General features: G+C 36.4%; 3 protein-coding genes across 6 annotated transcripts; all 3 read right to left on the reverse strand.

Annotated features, from left to right (window-relative positions):
* Positions 1-1,692: 1,692 nt before the first annotated feature.
* Positions 1,693-3,699, reverse strand: LOC122001852 (protein XRI1-like). 3 transcript variants are annotated; one of them, XM_042556815.1, is made up of 9 exons: positions 3,538-3,699; positions 3,148-3,203; positions 2,940-3,062; positions 2,784-2,869; positions 2,640-2,700; positions 2,466-2,547; positions 2,334-2,380; positions 2,185-2,265; positions 1,693-2,069 (listed from the first exon to the last, which is right to left on the reverse strand). In XM_042556815.1, exons 1-9 carry the CDS (start codon positions 3,564-3,566, stop codon positions 1,792-1,794), a joined length of 843 nt encoding a protein of 280 aa, XP_042412749.1. In that variant the 5' UTR covers positions 3,567-3,699; the 3' UTR covers positions 1,693-1,791. The 3 variants fall into 3 exon arrangements, with proteins under 3 accessions (XP_042412749.1, XP_042412764.1, XP_042412757.1); XM_042556830.1 differs by lacking the exon at positions 3,538-3,699 and adding an exon at positions 3,487-3,505; XM_042556823.1 differs by lacking the exon at positions 3,538-3,699 and adding an exon at positions 3,411-3,472.
* A 2,101-nt stretch (positions 3,700-5,800) lies between these two features.
* On the reverse strand, positions 5,801-7,727 carry LOC122022620 (RPM1-interacting protein 4-like). Of its 2 annotated transcripts, none has more exons than XM_042580667.1 (4): positions 7,564-7,727; positions 6,783-7,229; positions 6,371-6,547; positions 5,801-6,046 (listed from the first exon to the last, which is right to left on the reverse strand). In XM_042580667.1, the coding sequence occupies exons 1-4, from the start codon at positions 7,567-7,569 to the stop codon at positions 6,014-6,016; spliced, it is 663 nt and encodes a 220-aa protein (XP_042436601.1). In that variant the 5' UTR covers positions 7,570-7,727; the 3' UTR covers positions 5,801-6,013. The 2 variants fall into 2 exon arrangements, with proteins under 2 accessions (XP_042436601.1, XP_042436593.1); XM_042580659.1 differs by having other exon boundaries at positions 6,783-7,235; positions 7,564-7,723.
* Positions 7,728-9,490: 1,763 nt separating this feature from the next.
* On the reverse strand, positions 9,491-18,893 carry LOC122022634 (O-fucosyltransferase 1-like). The gene is made up of 9 exons (XM_042580676.1): positions 18,697-18,893; positions 18,441-18,603; positions 17,529-17,610; positions 17,374-17,444; positions 14,722-14,810; positions 12,978-13,101; positions 12,587-12,870; positions 11,102-11,231; positions 9,491-10,276 (listed from the first exon to the last, which is right to left on the reverse strand). The coding sequence occupies exons 1-9, from the start codon at positions 18,702-18,704 to the stop codon at positions 9,653-9,655; spliced, it is 1,575 nt and encodes a 524-aa protein (XP_042436610.1). The 5' UTR covers positions 18,705-18,893; the 3' UTR covers positions 9,491-9,652.
* Between the last annotated feature and the right edge of the window lie 773 nt (positions 18,894-19,666).

A 19,666-nucleotide genomic window follows, 5' to 3' on the forward strand; every position in this document is an offset into this window, starting at 1 on the left:
TGGGATGTGTATACGAACAGGACAGTGACATTATAAAAGGAGGTTCACATCTACATGAGGAGGTATGCGCAACTTCATTTCCTACACACTTTCTCTATAGTTCTTCCTCCTTTGAGATCATCGAAAACTAACTTGAGCGTCAGAGGGCCAACGTTGGGAATCCCTTCTCGGCCCAACATTGACGCTTTTGTGTTGTAGGACTACGTGAAGTCTTCTCTTCGTCAACCTTCTGACCACATCCCCAGCTCACCACCATCTCTATCGAACATGATCACTTTTTATATCATCATATATCAATCTATCTGTTTCGGCTCTTCTGCTTATTGATACATTCGCATCAATCCATCTGTATCTCATTGATTCCTTCATTAAAAAAAAAAATCATAATAGTATCTATTCATCTTTATATTTCATTGATTATTTCATCAGTTTTTATAATTTGTTCAAAATAATATTTAAAATAAAATAAATGGGAAAGTATTTTATAAAAAAAAACTAAGAATAGGTTTGATGAATAATAAATTTGTTCAAAATAAAATTTAAAATAAAATAAATCGGAAAATATTTTTTAAAAAAAATTAAGAATGATCAATAACAAATTTGTTCAAAATAATATTTAAAATAAAATAAATGAGAAAATATTTTTTAAAAAAAATTAAGAATGATCAATAACAAATTTGTTCAAAATAATATTTAAAATAAAATAAATAAGAAAATATTTTTTAAAAAAATTAAGAATAGTTTGGATGAATAACAAGAGGGAGCATGTCAGAGAAAGAACAACAGAATTTAAAAAGGTAAAAAAAAACAATTATAAAAACATATTCTGCGGTCCAAAAAAAATTTTAGTTTTGGAGATTCAGAAAGGAGTTAGTTTCTTGAAAATTTTAAGGGATAAAAATTTAAAAACACCCTTAATTAATAGAATTTAAAAGGACATTTTTAAAAATAAAATAATATAATATAAGCGAATGTGTAAAATAAATGGATTCAATTTCATTAAAAAAATTATACATATAATTTTTTCACCAACTTATTTAAAATTATTTAAATTTAATAAAAAACACTTTAATATGCTTACAATAATCGTAATATTATTGTTTTAAAATATTATAACAACTAATGCTCTAATAGCAACTATTTAATAGTTGCTATAGCAATATTATGATAATTTTAACAATGTCAAAAAATATTTTAATTAAATTTAAATAATTTTAGTCAAATTGTTAAAGTCTTTTTTTTTTAAAGTGTTGTATCTATAATTTTTTGATTGAGATGGAATAAAAAGTATAAAAAATAATGAGATTTTTTTTAAAAGAAAAAATATTAAATTCCGACCATATGAGAGTGGCAAGGCCGAACAAGAGCATCCGGATCAATTCTCAGCAAAGGTCATTACCAAATGTGATTGCTTCCTAGACAAACAAGAGCATTCAAAGTCAATTCTCATCAAGGATATTACCAAACGTAATTGATTCCCAGAAAGTCTTGTTGCAGGTGTCTGGTTGCTTGCGCTTCCAGATTTACCCGATGGATGAACCGGAGAAAGACCATCTACAAATTATCCCCAATAGAAACTCCGTTGAATAAACTCCAAGGTCATCCTCATTTTGCCTCTAAAGAAAAATCACAAGTCCTATGTACACAAAACTTGACCAATCAAGCAGATGGGATCGAAAGAGAATAGCCCTGTGAAATTCTAAGATTTCCCACTGTAAATAAGCAGTAAAACTAAAAAGATTCAATGTGCACAGTGCTATCTTAGAAAAAAGGGAGAAGCCCTCTATCTATTCAGCCTTTGGTTCTTAGAACTGTAATGCTTCCTTTCCCCCCTTCAGTTAGAATCTTGGTCTTCACAATCACAGGCTTCCCGGAAAAAGGCGAGGTTGAATATCCGACAGCAGTGTCATTGTGCATCTCAATTCTTGGTTTCATTGGTGGAGCATGAATCCGTTGGTTTATGTCTTCCAAAGTCGAGTGTCCTCTAGCTTCGCATGGTTTGATGAAGGTAAAGGGAATGGCAACAGAGGAAGTTAACCTTGTTCTATAATTCGTAGGGGATATTACACCTGAAAAGAAATTCATAACAAGAAAATGATCATAGATTCGAAGAGGTTCGAGCACAGAAACATATTAACCAAGCCTTGAATTGAACTAGGAGGATTAACAATGCTACAAAAATACCTCTGGAAATCTTAAGAGTAGCAGAGTTGATGGGTTTTGGAAAGGCAGTGGTCACTGTATCAGGTTCTCCATTGAGGAAATCTATGAAGAACAAATGATACTGTCAAATATATGTGGACAACAGCATCAGGATTCTGAACTCTACTAACCTGAAACATCGATAATTGGTTTAATTTGTTCGCTTTTACTGGACGACCTACCAAGAAATACACAATCAGGTTATGAAAAAAAAAAAGAGAAAAACATGTAAAAGAAAAGATGATTCAGTAGAGCAGCAATACATCTCACTATCATTTAAATAGTTGTCCAGCCACTCATCCAATGGTTGGTCCAAGACTTCATTGCTGAACAGAAAACCTTCATCTAGCACAAATTCTCTGATTAGAATTAGCTGTATCATAATCCATGTCTGCATTAGTGAACCAAATTATTCAAGGAATAAAACCAATGAAAACCTGAACTTGTTGGATTCCAGTCTAAATTTTCTGACCAAGTATCCATTGGAGCTGAGTTCTCCTGAACATTAAAATCAAAGCAGGTTGATTCCATTGGTCTAAATGGAATATGATAAGAATTGAGAAAATGGCATTAGAACTTACTGCATCAGCATCACAAGTAAATAAGGCCCGACGTCTCTTCAATCGCGGTTCCTCGTTCTCTTCCCGGAGATTCTTCTTAGCCTTATCTGTCATGGCCTTTATCAGTTCAAAGGGCTTGAGACAGTCACAATTAGAGGCAAAATCTGAAGATTGTACCTCTTAAATCCGATATGTCTAAGCCAAGACCAGTGGAATTTGGAATGGGGGTTTGATTCGGCATGGCATATGACAAACTATCAGTTTTTTGGTTGTTTCCATCCCAAAATCTCTGACGTAGTCCTATGGATTTGAGAATACAAGTCCAAAATATTAATTTTTTTTCAGGGGGGAAAAAATGTTCGAGCAGTGATGATGAACAACAAACCAAGATGGTAGTCTCTGTACACGCAAGTTTCATCTTCTTGCCATTGCCACGCATCACTGTCACAAATTCGACATATATAAAGCAAATCCAAGAGTTTTGTATCAAACAACAAGCTGATTCAGATCGGGCCAAGAATGCTAATGGATTCTATGCTCCAGTAAACATAACTAGATTAGGAAAAAAAATATTCATCCGGATTAAACGCGCACAAATCGAAATCAAGAAAAATATGAGAGAGAAAAACACATGGCAAATCATGAGACCGGATCAAGGGATGGCCAAGATAATACATTCCAGTCGCAGGGGAAGAAATTAAATAGGATGGATTGAGGAAGAAACCATCAGAATCTGACGATTCTTTATTACAAAAGATTGGTAAGAAGATCTCACTTGTCGACGATGTTTCGATGGAAGTCCATAGCCGTTAAAGAGAAGAGAGAGCTGTAGCAAAGTTGACTCCTTTCCTTTATGTGTGACTGTGATTCTGGATGTTCGAGCAGCGGAGAAGAAAGGCGATTGCGACGGCACGTTTTCCTCCCTCTCCGCAACCAATGGCCACTCCTTTAATCTATTCATGAATTAACCAACGGTCCTGATTCATGGAACGGAACTTGGATGGAAGCACGACCAGCTGCCCATTTCCTGGCATTTTCTTTTTCATTATCTATTTTTTGTCCCCACGTTATTTATTTTTTTCATTTTACCTCTTATTACTTCAAATTATTGCAACCCCCTCCCCGACTTGTGGAAACAAGAATATCCCTTCTCCGATGTGTGTGTATACATATTGATTAATATATATATTTAACTCTTTGAATTGATTAATTTTAAAGATAATAAATTTGGTCGTATGAAAATTTTTTATTGGATACATTTGAGAAGTGTAAATGGGTTCTAACAGACGACCCAGTATCACGAATGATTTGAGCACTCCAAGCGTATAATACATATTAGGAGATAATCGAACTCTCATTGTATAGGAGTTCGTCTAATTTCTTACCATCACATCGAGCCCCGAGGCTTCTCGGTTTACTAATGGTGATAGGCCCATCGCATCAAGCCTCAGGACTTCTTGGTTTACTAATGGCGATAAATGTGGACATCGTTCATCCTCCAAAATATGAGAATTATAATTTTAATCAAGGAAAATTATTTTATTAATTTAATATCTCCTCTAATTTAATACTTTTAAAAAATAATCTAAAAATTTATTAATATCAAAATGTTCTTAATATTTTTGGGTAAAAATCATAGGAGCCCCCTCATTTTCTGAATCATCAAAGTAGGATCCCATTTTAATTTTTTATTAAAAGAGTGTCCTAGCCCTATGAAATAACATAGATACCATCTGACACATGCATGCATCTGACACGCATAATACTATCTTTTTTCTTGTCTAAATTTTATCATGTTGTAGCAATTATATTCCCGTAGCTACTACAAAGATTGTAATTATAGTAGCTACGGGTTCATAGTTACTATAACGGTTGTTATAATTATATTAGTTACAAACCGTATGTAACTAGTATAACTATAATGTTGTAGCATCTACGAACCCATAATTACAATCCATGTATAGAGGAGTTAAGAATTGATTTTTTAAATTGGGAGAAGAGTCATAATTCCATAGATAAGTTGCTTGTTTAGAAACCCTAAAGTTTAAATCCTAAAACGAACTAGTAGATGAACTTTTTATTGTGTGCATGTTATATGTTCCACGTGATTTCATGAGTAATTGAATAGTTTAATATATCCTTCTAACATGATGAGATAATTAAAAAATAGACTCTATATTTGAAATATATTTTCCGTATCAAATGTCTTTGTAGTACTACTAAAGAAAATATTAATAAAGAAACTCGTATGTTTCAAGTGATTCAATAATTAATTGAATAATTATAATATATTTGTAACAGCTATGAAATCTTAACTGTTATAATACAGTATACTGTTCACTTGTAGTAGCTATGATTTTGTAACTACTATAATATAACCAGATTTAAACTGCAAAATAGGCGGGAGTGCGTATACAGCATGTTGGAGAGCATTTGTATGATTTTACATAGTATTGGGTGTCATTTGACTATTTCAGAAAAAATAGGACATCTCATTTTTTCCCAATATTTTTTATAGACCAAAATGTTAACTGACTTACTTGGTTACACCAGTAAGTACAACTAGTGTGCCGAAATGATAGAATATAGCCCAACCCAGATAGACAGCTGAAGTATACGAAATGCTCTAGGAATTGAGGATAGACACGTCGTGCACACAATTTAAGAGAAATCCAAAATAGAAATTTTTTAAAAAAAAAAGTACTGGACTGGAATTCTATACCACACTTGCCACTGCTGCAAACTTGAATCGAAAGTATGGCATCTACAACTTTCAATATTCTTGCACTCTGCTTCTTCACTGTGAGAACTTGGTAACTAAGAACACATGTATAGTTGGAATCAAAGACTTTCTGTAATTTTGTAGTGATACTGGTTAAATGGATATGCATGCTTTAGAGAAAAGCTTGTTCCTCGAATATTTCGACTCATTTTGCATGTGCATATACAACTGTAAAACGATTAGACAAATTAATCAAGTTTTTGATTCAGCATTGGCACATTCACAAGAGTCTACAAAAGAAGAAATAGATCAGACACATCTGCAACGTATCTTCCTGCATTTTGATAACCAGTCTTTTCAATACTTGATAGTATAACTACAAGAATGTGTAGAATCGGTCAGGGTACAAAATATATATACGGAACACGCAAGAAATATTCATCATAATAAAGCTATGAAGAGAACTTCGAGAACGAAGCTGTTTAAAAGGGGCTTTAGGCTTAAACTTCAGAGACTCTCATATCCAGTTTCACTTGGAGAACCAGCTTAGGCACCCGCAGCTCTGCAACAAGAATAAAGATATTCGTCAAATTATGACCGATATTGCAGTAAATTTTCTTTGTAGTGAATATCAAACCATTGCGGTTAAATGGTAGAGTTCATAAAGCTTCAATTGCAGAAAGTGAAGCCTCTGTAAGCCTGATTCCTCCTACAATCAGGACAGTTATGATGTGCAACAACTACTAGTCAAATGCAACTATTACTGCAGCACATCTAGCTGCTGCATTTGAGATTTCTCATTGTAAAGATCGTAGTTTCTACTACAAATGTGATTGTAAACTAGTCTCTGCAGCAACTTGTTAAGGAAATATGTTGTGGTGATGACCTGAGCTTCTGTAGTAGTTTCTGGTTGAATGTTTGGCTCCGGTGGCTGATACGGGGTTCCTGGAGTTCTTCGATTTTCAGCTATCAACTTGAAGATGCCAGTGTACTTCTCACCGGACGCCGGATCATTGTCATCCCACCCAGCAAAAGGTGGCACTGCTATATCATCATGAGAAGGCTGCCATCCAGATAAGCACCATTAGCATAACTGTTTTTTCACTACCGAATTAGAAATCATGCCATTTTACCCTCATGTCATTTGCAAACCTTGCACAATGTTTGAACATGACTTATCGATGAAGAGGTTGACAGTGAAATCTTACAAGTTTAGGGTATTTCAGTTGGCAGGCAACAACTGAAATCAACTCGATCAAACATGCAACTTCATAATAAAGTTCTAAAGAATATCTTACTGTCGTATTGGCCTTTGATCTAATTCTTCCAGGAGTACCTTCCGATGCCAACCTCCTGTCTGATGTAGGATTTCTCGCAGCTCTTTCAGCAGGTTTACTCTCACGGTTGCTGTCGTTGGATCTTGTCGATCTCTGCTTGTCGTCATTATATTTCTCTGGATCTTCATTTCTCTGACGACGTGGATTTGTTGAGGATTTACGAACAACGTCTTCATTGCGCACTGAAGGTCTATCAGTTCGACGAGAATTTCCACTGCCTCTTCTTGGCTTCGAGTCTTCAGTCTTGGCAGCATCAGGATTACGCCTAAGCTGTCCGTCTTCGACAAAAGCTTGACCATTTCGGTTAGTTGGAGCTATCCCTCCAACTTTCCCCCGGGCTTGGTCGAAGAACTGTGTGCGAGGGACACTTTCAGCAGTGGCCCAGTTGCCTACTTTTGTGTCTTTCTCCTGTTTCTACATCCAACAAGAACCATTAATTCTAAGTGAAGATTAAATTGATGACGAGCTTCGATCGACGTGAGCCAGTAAAGAGAGAGAGAGAAAATCATATTCTAGTTTGGAAATTAATCGAGCAGTTTGCAGAGATCCCGCTATATAATTCAGCAAATTAAAGCTAACATTTATGAGAAACAGAAAAGGGCAATCGAGCCGAACTATTTCTCAGGTTAACCAATTCATGAAGACGAGCAAAGTGAGAGATCTTCGCGTAATTGATTCAACTGCGATGCCACAATTCAGCAAATTTGTTCCCAAAGAAAACAAGAGGAAGAGAGGGGCTCACATCCATTCGGTGGGTTGCGATAGAAAACTAGCAGACGCAAAATTCTTGGAAGCAGCTTCAAGCGACCTCCTTTTGGGCTTTGTGGTTTCAGAGAGACGAAGAAAAGAACCATCAACTTGAGTTGGAGGAATAAGAAGCTTGAGAAGATGATAATTACAAAAAAAAATAAAATAGATAGATAGATAAATAAAATTATAATAAAATTGACGGCGGCAACTTGGTCGTTGTTTCGGGACAGATATTCAGATAAGCCCCTCCTAATTAATAAATTTGGTCACGGCCCTTCTTGTAAAAAATGCTCGGATCATGTCTCCTCTCATATTTTTGATCAGGGATCCTGGTCCATTTTTAAGAGGATGAATCAGGGCAGGTAAGATCAGAAGATCTCGCCTACATATTTTTCTCACATGACATGATAAAAATAATAATAATAAAAAAGCTTACATATATAATTATATAAACTTTGAGCCTTTTTCTATAGTGTTTGTTTTCTTTTTTTAAAAAAAAAAACTTTTGTTGCGTTTGCTTTTTAGACTGAATCGTTTGTGGGACTCGGTCAAAATTGATCGGTGGACTTGGGATAATTGGATAAACGATTAAATTGAGGGAAATGTATCCAAGCAAGCATTGGAAACATATTGCACTTCATTGGTTAACATTTTTTTATTTTATTAAATATATTTGTTTTTTTTTTTGCCACTGTTTTTAACTATTTATGTATATATTTTTGGAGTGAGAGAGAGACGTTTTATTGTAGTTTCCGAGTGAACTCCCAGAAGTGACAATTTCTTCCTCGAACAAGCCTTCATTGTTTTTGACCGGAATCTTGGCGATTGGCAATTTTCCTGGAGAAAGCATTCATACCTTGTTCTATTCAATCTGTTTGAATTTTCAACGCGAGGAAAAGAAATTGTTAGGCAATAGTCTGATGATGGCTACCGTGTTTCTTGGATAATTTACCATTAAACAAAAAGAATAATAAGAGAAGAAAATTTCAATAAAAATTAAAGAAAAAGTTATAAAGAGGTAAAAATAAGGAAAGCGAATTTTAGATATGATGCTGAATTAAATTTCATGTAAATTTCTGAGCTATAAGAGTTAGGAAGTTTATTATACACTTAATCATCGCGTGGACTATCCTTCCTATGCTTGGACTAGTAGCTTTGCCTTTCCCATTTTCTCTTCCCTGAGAATATTTGGCAAAATTCCAAATTTAGGTGAACAAAAGATGATGGAGACTACCTCCATGGAATTCAAAATTCTTACTTTCGAGATTGAGACGAAGGTTGAGAATTCATGAATTTGGTAAGATATATATATATATATATATATATATATATATATATATATATAAAAACAAAAGTATTCCAAGTAATTGTTCTAGAAGACATAAATTGAATGGAAGGCCCATTTATTTCGCATAAAGTAATGTGTAAAATATTTCTGGGACCATAGAGGCAAGTTATGCTGAGAGAATTGCAATCACAAATAATTAAAAAAAATGACAGCGAAACTATATGCAGATGTAGGCGAAAAGCCCGAACATTTATTATAAATTATCTCAATTTAAATGGACTTGGCCAATGAAATGTATGAAGATACCAAACCCATAGCAAAAATGGCTATCAGTGATAACGATGGCATACAGTAGATTAATCGCTAGGCATTCCAGAGCTATAGCTTTCAAGCGTTATGTAACAAGTCATAGAAACATTACGTCAGAAGAAACGTACCAAGAATTTTACAGTCTTTACTGATTCCAGAAATAGCTTTCCACTGATGAATAACCTCGACTGGGAACTATTTGAGGCTTGCATATGAAGCATCAATTGATAGGAGAAGACCAAATGATTTTGTGCACATTGTTTACTACAACAGAAATGGAATATATGCATGGTTGAAAAGTTTTGCCTCAAGAATGCGAACATGAAAACTGGGCTCATGAATATTGATCATACGGGAGAAAAATGAGGTAATAAGATTCATGTGTTACAGGATGACCCAAATCCATTGCATCCAAGTTAAAATGGAAAAGAATATCTGAAGAACCATTTTTGATCTCCTCTTGATAAGCTACAGCTTAGAAAGATTAAATTCCTGTCGAATCTGAACCATCTGACTTGTTGGTCAAGATTTCTGATTCTGAATCATCACCTTCATTTTGCAGCTGACTTTCTAGAACTTCCATTGTGTTATTAGGTGGACACTTATCAGCTGGATTTTTTGGAGAGATTTGGCAGAAGCACTCAGGCCATGAATTCGTATAAAAGGATTCAGGCCGTACACGTTTGTGAGGCCCACCAAACTTAGAATTGAACATGACCTGCCTGATGCGTTCCTCTAAATTGGAAGTGCGCCCTTCCTCTCTGTCCATGAAAATAGGAGCTAGAGCTTTTCTGTTAGGTTGGATTGTGGTACGGAAACCATAGTATAGGCGATGCCCCATGAGGTTATTTGCAAAGTTGCTTGGGCCATCATATGTTGGCATGAAAATATCAGACAGAAGACAAACCATGTAATCCACAGCTGAACCAACCAGTCCTCTTGCATTCTCTTCAAGCTTTTCAGATGGCCCAACTGTGTTGTGATTTTCAAGCCGAGTAAACATTGACCTGAATGGTTTCATGAAGCGGTCACCACCAAAAATATCACCTGCAGCAATGTAGATCCGTGTGGAGTTGTCAAATCCCATAGAACGCAAGATGATTCCAACCTGCTCAGCAAGAACTAGGAATTATTTCGTCACTACTAATCATCCAATATTATCTGAGGAAAGTGCAGTGCAATAATCACCATTGTTTTTCAGAATTTAATTCACAAATTTACTCTTAAAATCTCTATGAAGAAAAAAAGAAAGTAGCAAAACAAGGCCAAACAAGCTGGAAGTGGATTTTTTTTGTTAGGAACAAGTTGAAAACAATAAGAAGCAGGATGCAAGGATGACAGAAAGATGGTAAAATAATGAATACACTAAAGAGAGGGACTTTAAGACTTGGAAACCAGAGGGAAAGTAATGAATACACAGGGCACATAATGAATACACAGAGCATAACTCAATAAGGTATTGAGTATTTGGGAGCATCTGGAATGTTTAGGTCATCAAAGACAATATATCCATGATCACATTAACACTTTAAGAACTTAAGCACCATGAGGATCAAATTATTTGTTCATTGGGAATGACAATCATAGAGTTGAAGCTGACTCCAAAGAATATTCCATAGTCTGGCATAAATAAGATAAAAGATGATATAAATCCTATACAATTGGGAGAAACCTATGTATTGTCAACAACTTGCAATAGAATGAAGTAAGCAGGCAAATAAAACTTTCTTTGAAGAAAGATGTGGATTGATAGCTAGATCACAATGGTAGCTAGCGATAAACAGAATTTGCATTTTGCAAGCTATGGTTCCAATTTGTATAATGCAGGTGATAAAATGTATATTTCTTCCTATCTGCAAACTGCCAACTATAATGGAAAATTAAGAATGCAATCCACTGTTTTGATGAACAAGTTGAACTAACTAATCAATACCTCTTCTGGAGTTAATGGGCACTTCCCAATAAGCAGCCTCTCTCTGTAAACAAGTTCCTTCTCTGCAAAGTTATTTTTACGGTACTTCTTCAAAATTTCCTGCTCTTCAGGAGTAAATATATCGAAACACCTACAAGAGTAGATTATTCATTTCTGAACTAGGTGTTTTGAGTTCAGGGGAAAAAAGCACCAAACAAACTTTCATTTTGCATTGGTAGAAAATCATTGTCGCTTCAACTGGGATTAGATCCTTTGAATATATATGGATCCAAATCAGCAAAGGGCTTTTACAAATGCAGAACACAAAAGGCTGTCCTTGAATGCTCAAGATAATAAAAGAAGCATCCTAGGCTCTTTTATGTTAAAATTGCTAACACAATCATGCTAAACTCCATTCATAATATTCATATGAACATGCCTTCATGCTGTATTAAGGTTGCTCCTCTGTGACAAGGTCACTAAATGTTGTCACAGCAAATTCTATATTTGTAAGGGTACGGATGAACAGATTGTTTTACACTGGCAGTAGTTAACACCACATTAATCAAATCTGTAACAGATAATATGTTGGTTTTGCAAGGCTGGTGCAAAATATCAATGATGTGATGGACTGCCATTGGATGCTAAGTCTCATGTGGTTAGGGTCTCAATCCTGTGTTACTTCACCTAAACAAGATCTGATCTTTGTGAAGACAATACCGGAATATTTTTAGAACTAAAAGATCATGAAAAGGTCAAATACAACTATTTGATGACACCATATGCTTCTTGGTTCAATGAACACATATTACACACTGCTGGTGGAACACAAAACATTGGAATACTATTCTGTCAGCAACAGAGTTGCTGCCGGAGTCCTAGCTCAAAAATCTTCAGGATATCTGCGACTTTGTTGGTCTGTGCTTTTTTATTTCTGATTAATTGGGCAGATACGGTTACAAGCGAAACAAAGAGATAAAACAGGTATGTCATTTCAATGATAAGGATATAGATACAACAACAATCAAGTTTTATCCCAATAGGTGGGTCAGCTAATGATAACGATATAGATGTGAAAACAAAATTAATGCACTAAGCAAATATGCCTGCCATGTCGAGGATTTCATGCATTATAAGAACTGAGTTTGAGGATATATTTAGTGATGAAAAACTCTAGAATTCACAACTTGTCAAACTTAGTATATCAGATTATACTCCATGGCTACCCTACCACTGATCCCATACTTCTTAGTTTCCTTTAGATCCATTGCAACAAAGCCATCCAAACCTAACCCTACCTTGATTTTTGCAATGTGATGTGACAGGCTAACCCTAGACTTCGAGTAGCTCAATTCATTGTCAAAATCTAACTAGAATTTCACAAATCCGCCATATGTGCTATCTTCTGATGCATGATGATGAAGGCTGGCATAATGATTAATGAAATGCTAGCTTGCAAGTTCGTGAATCTGTAATATGATTGAGCTATAAGGAAAGACTTCATACCCAGCAAATGCAAGCATATCCATCTCAAACCGAAGGTGTATAGACAAAAAATGACCTTGGGAACGAAGATTATCTACTATATCAGAACTTAGTTTCATTATGTGTGGCCTGAATCGAAGTGCATGATAGTTCACTCGGCATCTCAATCTTTGGAGTTCAGGATCATCAATCTCCTCTGCTAGTCGATGAGAAAATGGAGTGAGATAAATAGCACCATATTCCTTCATCTTTTTCAAAGCAAATGTAGTGTACCAACTAAGAGGAGCATCTCTTGGTGGGTGAATCTGAAAATACAGAGCACTATAAATTTTTGTTACCAAAAATTCAGTTTCTTTATATGCGCAACCAGCAAAAAGTGATGAGTATCATAGAAATTGTTATATTCAGAAACCTGATAAGCTTTCATCTTCTTTGTCTTCCCCTTTAAAGACACGTCAGGAAGTTGTTGTACAATACGAACATCATATCTCAATGACTTAATGAAATGCTCAACATCATATATACCTGGAAAACCACTGTGTGGGGGAACAACTCAGAATGAGTACATCATTAGAGCATGCAAATTAAATATGAAGGCATGTTCAGTGAAATAGACAAACAATGTTTATGGCAAGTCAATGTATACACAGGGGCCATTCAAGAGGAATGATAATCACTCCAGGTAACTACAATTACAGTGTGGAAAACAAAAGTATGTTTGTTGGCTTGTGATTTTTGATGGACGTCTAATGTTAGGTGAATTGGAGACCTATGGGTGTTGAGTGATGAATATTTGTGAAGAATCAAAGTTTAACGCTGTCCAGTATGGAAAGTGCCAAATATACCTATCAAGGTTGGCAAGCTGTCCAACTGTGTGATTTATTATATTAGAAATCATTGCATAGCATCCAGACTATCAGCACAAGTAGAGATACTAGAAGAATGGAAAAAAACCCTAAAATATTGATATATTCAACTTTATTAATAGGCAGTACTCAGTACAGCATGTCTCAAAGAAACATCATTATTTTCTTGCAGGACCTGGAAAAAATAACCATCAATCCCACTGCAGTCCTACACTAACAAAGAGCTATTTCTAAGCATATTGATAATGCTATTATTAATTGATTCGTAGATTTTGGCAAGCATTGAAATCTCAAGCCAAGCTGAAGTTTTGGTCCCCACTTGGCTCAAGATAGTGCTGCCAGTATCAATGCCGAAGGTGTGTTGATACTTGAGAGAGAAGGGGATGGGGGCACCAATGTCAAAGGAAGAGAAAAAAGAAGAGTAGGAACAAACATCAGTGTTGGAGGTGTGCTGAAAGAGAAGGGGGGCGCTAATATTGAAGGAAGGGAAAGGAGAGGATGAAGAATGTCAGTGTCAGAACAAGAGTAAAAGACGAGCTTTCCTGGAGTGGAGGAAGCTAGCTGGTGTTGGAGGAGGAAGCTAGGCTGCTAGAGTTTTGTTTTCAGAGTAGAGGACAAGGGTACTACACAGAGGAGTCAGTGTAGAGTTTGCATCGTAACTTCTGGTGCAGAGGACTAACAACTTGGACAAGGTTCTGCAATGTAGGAAGCCACGAAGGTGTGCCAACAAAGGAAGCTGTGCTCGCGATCACATATTGACAGCCTTGAGTGTTGGTCAGCAAGCCGAACAAAGACGCTGCCATTTTGGTACATGAAAAAAAGAGTTCCCTGATGCCTTTTGGTTCATCAAATGGACTCTACTATTTAATAAGATATCCATGGTAGAGAGGAAAAAAAAAAGGCAGTCCGGTGCACAAAGCTCCCGCCATGTGGAGTCCCGGGGAAGGATATATTGTACGCAGCCTTTACCCTGCTTTTTGCAAGAAATTCTTTCCAAAATTCAAACCCATGGTAGAGAAAGAAAAAAAAATATTATTTATATGAAATATATCACCAATTGTTTTTCCACATATTCATCTACATCACAATCTACCAGATGACCCACAGCTAGTTCAGTTCAATATTGCTGAGAAACCAATGCAAGTCGTGTTTAAACTTGCATAGAACAGTGTTACTTCATAGTTCATGCTGATGCTTATATAAAGTAGCATGGATCTGTAATTAAACTATTAAGGAAGATAATATATGACAAATATGTTCACAATAAGTCAAATACTTAGAAGCAAGCACCTCTCATCATGCCAAAAAGAATTAGCATCCAACTCGGGCAACACGAGTGTTGCGTTCATAATTCGGGCAGCAAGAACGGCATTACATATCTGCAAGATCACAAGCGAAGTGGTAATTTAGTCAGTTCAAGCAAGTGAAATTCCCAGTCAGAGATTATCAATTCTCCTAACTGCAAGACCTAAACTTTGTCTCCTCTAAAGAACGCGCTCCATTGCAGTTAGAATTAATGGTCTATTTGTGCTATTCAAGGTGTAACAAATAAATTTTTTGTTCACTATATACAAATTTTGTGCATTCAAAAAGAGTTGACAAGCTAGCCTCTTCATTGCTTAAGAAGAATACTGAATTTTAGGCTCTGTTTATTTCACATGAGACCCAGAAATTATTTCCCAGATTCAGTGTTTGGTGTGATGTAAAATGTCAAATTAACAATTTATCATTGGTCAATGGACAACATAAACATTTTAAGGAAAAATGCTTTTCTTTAAAAAAGAGTGTAAGTAATTTTTTTCAGTTCATTAACATCAATGAACTCCCTTCCTGCCCTACATTTCAAGCCTTGTGCTCTCATCATTGAGTATGAGCTCAAGTGGATTGCACTGATTGATCGGTCTAGGCATACTAATAGGCCCATTTGGTCAAACTAGTTTGATCAAAACGCACACTCAACTAGGCCACACGCCCAACCAAAGCACATAATCCCCTTGGAGTGAGCAATACAGCCAAATTACCAATCTTAGTCGACTAGAACAGACCAATTGCTCAAATGAATTAGACTATCTGACTGACTGAAGTGACCAAATTAACTGAACTGACTAAAAGACCACTGGCCTAACCAATTGGCCTGCTCAAACCAATTATCTTGCTAGGACCAATTGGCTTCATCGAACCGCACAGACCAACTGGCCTAACCTGCCTAGTATGCTTGGCTTCCCATACCACTTGACCCCTAAACCCCCTTGAACCAATCTGCTGGCCAAACTGCTTGCACAAATCAGCCCACTTGGCCACCTACATGAGCAAACCACTTAGATAGACTAGACCACCTGAAACACCCTGAATGATGGGCCTGCCCTGACCAATTACCCCATTGAATCGGCCAACCCATTCAAATCACTTAGACTTACCAACCAAACTTGGAGAAGTAAAAACATTTTAACCTTTATGTGATAACAAGTCTCATTTGTGAATATATTCCTTGTAAAGAATTTCTTTGGAAAATATTTTACAGGTACAAACACTTTATTGAAAACAAATGTAGAATTGGATCAAATAATTGATACTTATAAGTCGCACCATATCCATGTCTAGACCTAAATAGAAAGAGTACCATGTTGGGGTGAAATAGTATCAATTTATCTCCAATTTTTAATGGAATAAAATTAATGCGTATATGGTAGCAAAAGATGGAATCTGCACCCAACGGCCTCACACGATCAGCCCCACGACCATCTATGAAGAGGTAAATCGGGAAGCTATAATTGGCCAATGCGGAGAGGGCTTTCTTTCCTCGGTTTTGCCAAGATTCAAACCCTTATCCTATGGTAGCAACTCCGCCCCGCACTAGTCAACTCAACCCTGCCCCAAGGGCAAAAAGGATATTAGAGATTGTCATTTAACCTGAATAACATCCAGTGAAATTTTTTGTTTTCTACAAACTACCAACTTTGAAATTATCATCTATCGTTTAGATATTAATAATTAAAGGATTGATGTTCTAGTCAGCCTACTGTATACAAAATGGAAAATCAATGTGATCAAGTACTTGCACCAGTCTATGTGGTTCAATTTTAATATAGTGTTAATTTCGTTTTCTCTAATTCATTCCTATGGTCATTTATTTACTGATCCAACTAAATTCTTTACTAATATACGACTTAGGGGCATTATATATGTGAAATCTTAAACTCTACTTTTGTTGGTGTATTCTTACTATGCAGTACCGTGAAAGTCTAGTCCGTGACCAATATAAATTTTAGACAAGTATTAAGAGCCATAAGATAACCATATGTTCAAGTTACATCATCCAAACAAATGTTCAACTCCAAGTGGTATTTGGAAGGACCAAGTCTTCAAACATATTCCAACTTTCTAGTTAAATATGTTCAGATAGGATTAATCAATGACTAAAAATATCTACTTATATCCATCTTTAATCTTTGCTAAATGCTTTTAGCTTTTTCAACTTCAGCATCATCTGGCAATGATATTGAGCATGTGCTGAAGTAAACATGTAAGAACTAAGAACTACCGAGAGTTTAGAAAAGTTACTTATCTGTTGCTTCCATTGGCATTTGTGCCAAGTCTATATGCATTACGACATTCAGTTAATAAGAGATTATCATGTTGAATTTAGATACCTTTGAATCAAGAAATGAATAGCAAATAAAATATGGTTTAGTGGCAGTAGGACTACCTGGAAGATAAGAGATTCTTATTGGATCATAGCAGTAATATGGTTGTGAAATTCAACAGCAATTTCCTATGTCTTGTGAATAACATAATCTCATAGAATTACAAAGGCCAACACCTATGTAAGATGAATCCTCATTTTTGATAATCCCTTGATCTGACCTTTTGACAACTATGGATGATAAGAATTCAAGAATATGAAATTCTGACTATGCTTCAACATAAAACAACATTTCTTACCGCACCACGTTGTTGATTTAGGCCACCATTGCATCGGACTCGCAGAAAACCATTAGTCTCAGCTGGTGGGGCTGTAGCAATGACATCAAAGTGAAAATACGAGAGTTCACATTTTTAGAAACAGCAGTGTCCATTTTTTAAGAAATCTCACATACATGGCCAGTACGATCTGGGAGCAGATGAGGGTCTCCAACCTCCTGAGTTAGCACTTTTCCAGAGCTTATCAATATCAACAGTCTTCATACACATTAAAGGAATATCATTAGAAAATATATCATCAAAAAAGAAGAAGGTTTGAGGAACCCCACATCAATAAGCCAACGATAGTTGCAGGTAAGTAGGAGAGTATGAAACCCAAAAATGAAAAGTTACAGAATCCAGACAACAACAGGATCAGAAAGTACAGAGCTAAACTAGAATTTTCATACATTCAGATGAGAAATCAATTAGGTGTGCCTGAATACTATATGAAATTTAGGATGTGCTTTGATCTTTACATAAACAGGAAAGGTGAGACATACACTTACTATCTTGACCAAATTAAACTGATTTAACCCATATATAAGAAAAGCAAAGTAGCAAAAAGACTTTACAATAAAACAAATCAAAATTCTCACCAAATTTTTCCTTAGTGCTCTACAAAATTGGGAAAAAAAACAACCTAAATAATTGAACCTAATCAAAACTCTATTCAGTGTCAATATGAGGCTAGTAAAAACCTCTGAATCCGCAATTCATTAACCACCTTTTGACTTAAAGACTATTATTCAACAATAGAATCGTGATTAATCACCTCAGATGTGATCCTCACCGATTGCAGTTGTTTGCTATCCTTTTGATCCGTATTACCCTAAAATTAACCAAGAACAAAATGCTGGGTAAGTTATTCCAAACACGGTTGTACGTGAAACTACCTAAATTTCTGATTCGACGAACATTACAGTAGCCCGGCTGGTTCTTATCACAACGACTTCAGTCTGATATTTTTGACGATAACACTATCAAGCTCAATTCATGAAGCAAACAAAGCAGTAGCTGAATTTGATAGATCCAGAAAAATAACAGACCTCTACCCGGTTCGAAGGTCGCGTGACCCCAATCATGGAGAACAGCGACAATGAGCAAACGATGAGAACTATCAGGGCGACCGACAGACGCACCGCCATGCCCTTCGCCCCATGCTTCAGCAGTCTTTGCGCCCCGCCTCTCCGCCCCCAAAACTCTCCACCTCTGCATCAAAAAATTCACAGATGATGAATGATAACGGCAATGATCCAAGAAAGAAGACAACAACCGACTGGGGGAAATGACCGTCTTTCGCACCTCCGCATCGGAAACACGTTTAAGCTTTCCTCGCCTACCGGTGCATCTTGAGCACTCCAGATTTAAGGCGTGCTTGTGATCTGACGATGTGTGAGAGCGACGGTGTTGCTTAGAATTGACGAGTAAAAAAGGTTAGGGCAGATCGCGGAAGGAAGAGAGAGATTAAATGGAGGTGCCGCGGCTCCAACATGTTCGACGATGTTTGCTTTATTGACATTTAACCTTCCGAGAGCTACTCTACCCATCCTCTACCCCACGCGATCGTGCGACTCACATGGAGCCACATGGAGTCCTTCGGTAGGGTCGCGCGTATGTATACAGTGGAGTCGCATATCCTCGTTAACCGTATGACGTCATTGATATTCACTCAGCCGAACTGCCGAAAAGCAGAGCGTTGGCAAGGAGGGAGGACAGCGTGAAGAGAGATGGAGCTTGTGACCTTCGCCGCCGAAATGGGTTAGGTCTTCGTCCGGGATCATTTGCAACCTCTCGTGCAATTTAAGGATGTCTCCTCCGACGGTCGAGTATCAGGTGTTGTCAATTTAAGAAAGCTCTTAGAAATGAACCTCCGTTAAAATATTTGCTTTGTTTTACACTGAAATACAAATCAAATAAAGCTCTTAGAAATGAACCTCCGTTAAAATATCTTAAAATTTGTCAAATCTATCAAAATATTTTTGATTTAGTACTAAATATATAGTTTATTTTTCGTCTTAATCCAAGAGTATAGCAATGCTATGACAAAGTTCCCACTCGGCATAACGTTGATGATGTTGCCACTTGCCAGTGTGAATTATGAAGACTTCAAACTTGATTTTATTTGGCTGCTAGCCTGCTATTGCTGATCGAGTTTGGATGAACACTTCTAAGTCAACATAAAAAGCGTTGACCATATTGCCAGGATTTATACTCAATCCTCAAAGTATGATGTGATACATAATCCGGTATGAAATTCAGAGATGAAATGACT

Source organism: Zingiber officinale, chromosome 1A (genome assembly GCF_018446385.1).
Source record: "Zingiber officinale cultivar Zhangliang chromosome 1A, Zo_v1.1, whole genome shotgun sequence".
Lineage (NCBI taxonomy): Eukaryota > Viridiplantae > Streptophyta > Magnoliopsida > Zingiberales > Zingiberaceae > Zingiber > Zingiber officinale.

Coding starts and splice junctions, on each gene's coding strand:
- LOC122022634 (XM_042580676.1), bottom strand. Junction 12,871..12,977: donor AGAAGATGAAAGCTTATCAG/GTTTCTGAATAT, acceptor CTGTATTTTCAG/ATTCACCCACCAAGAGATGC. Junction 10,277..11,101: donor GCCCATTAACTCCAGAAGAG/GTATTGATTAGT, acceptor CTTGCTGAGCAG/GTTGGAATCATCTTGCGTTC.
- LOC122022620 (XM_042580659.1), bottom strand. Junction 6,548..6,782: donor GATCAAAGGCCAATACGACA/GTAAGATATTCT, acceptor TCTGGATGGCAG/CCTTCTCATGATGATATAGC. Junction 6,047..6,370: donor AAACTACTACAGAAGCTCAG/GTCATCACCACA, acceptor TTCTTGTTGCAG/AGCTGCGGGTGCCTAAGCTG.
- LOC122001852 (XM_042556815.1), bottom strand. CDS start 3,566: ATGGACTTCCATCGAAACATCGTCGACAA. Junction 2,870..2,939: donor AGACATATCGGATTTAAGAG/GTACAATCTTCA, acceptor AGGCCATGACAG/ATAAGGCTAAGAAGAATCTC. Junction 2,548..2,639: donor CTGGAATCCAACAAGTTCAG/GTTTTCATTGGT, acceptor AATTTGTGCTAG/ATGAAGGTTTTCTGTTCAGC.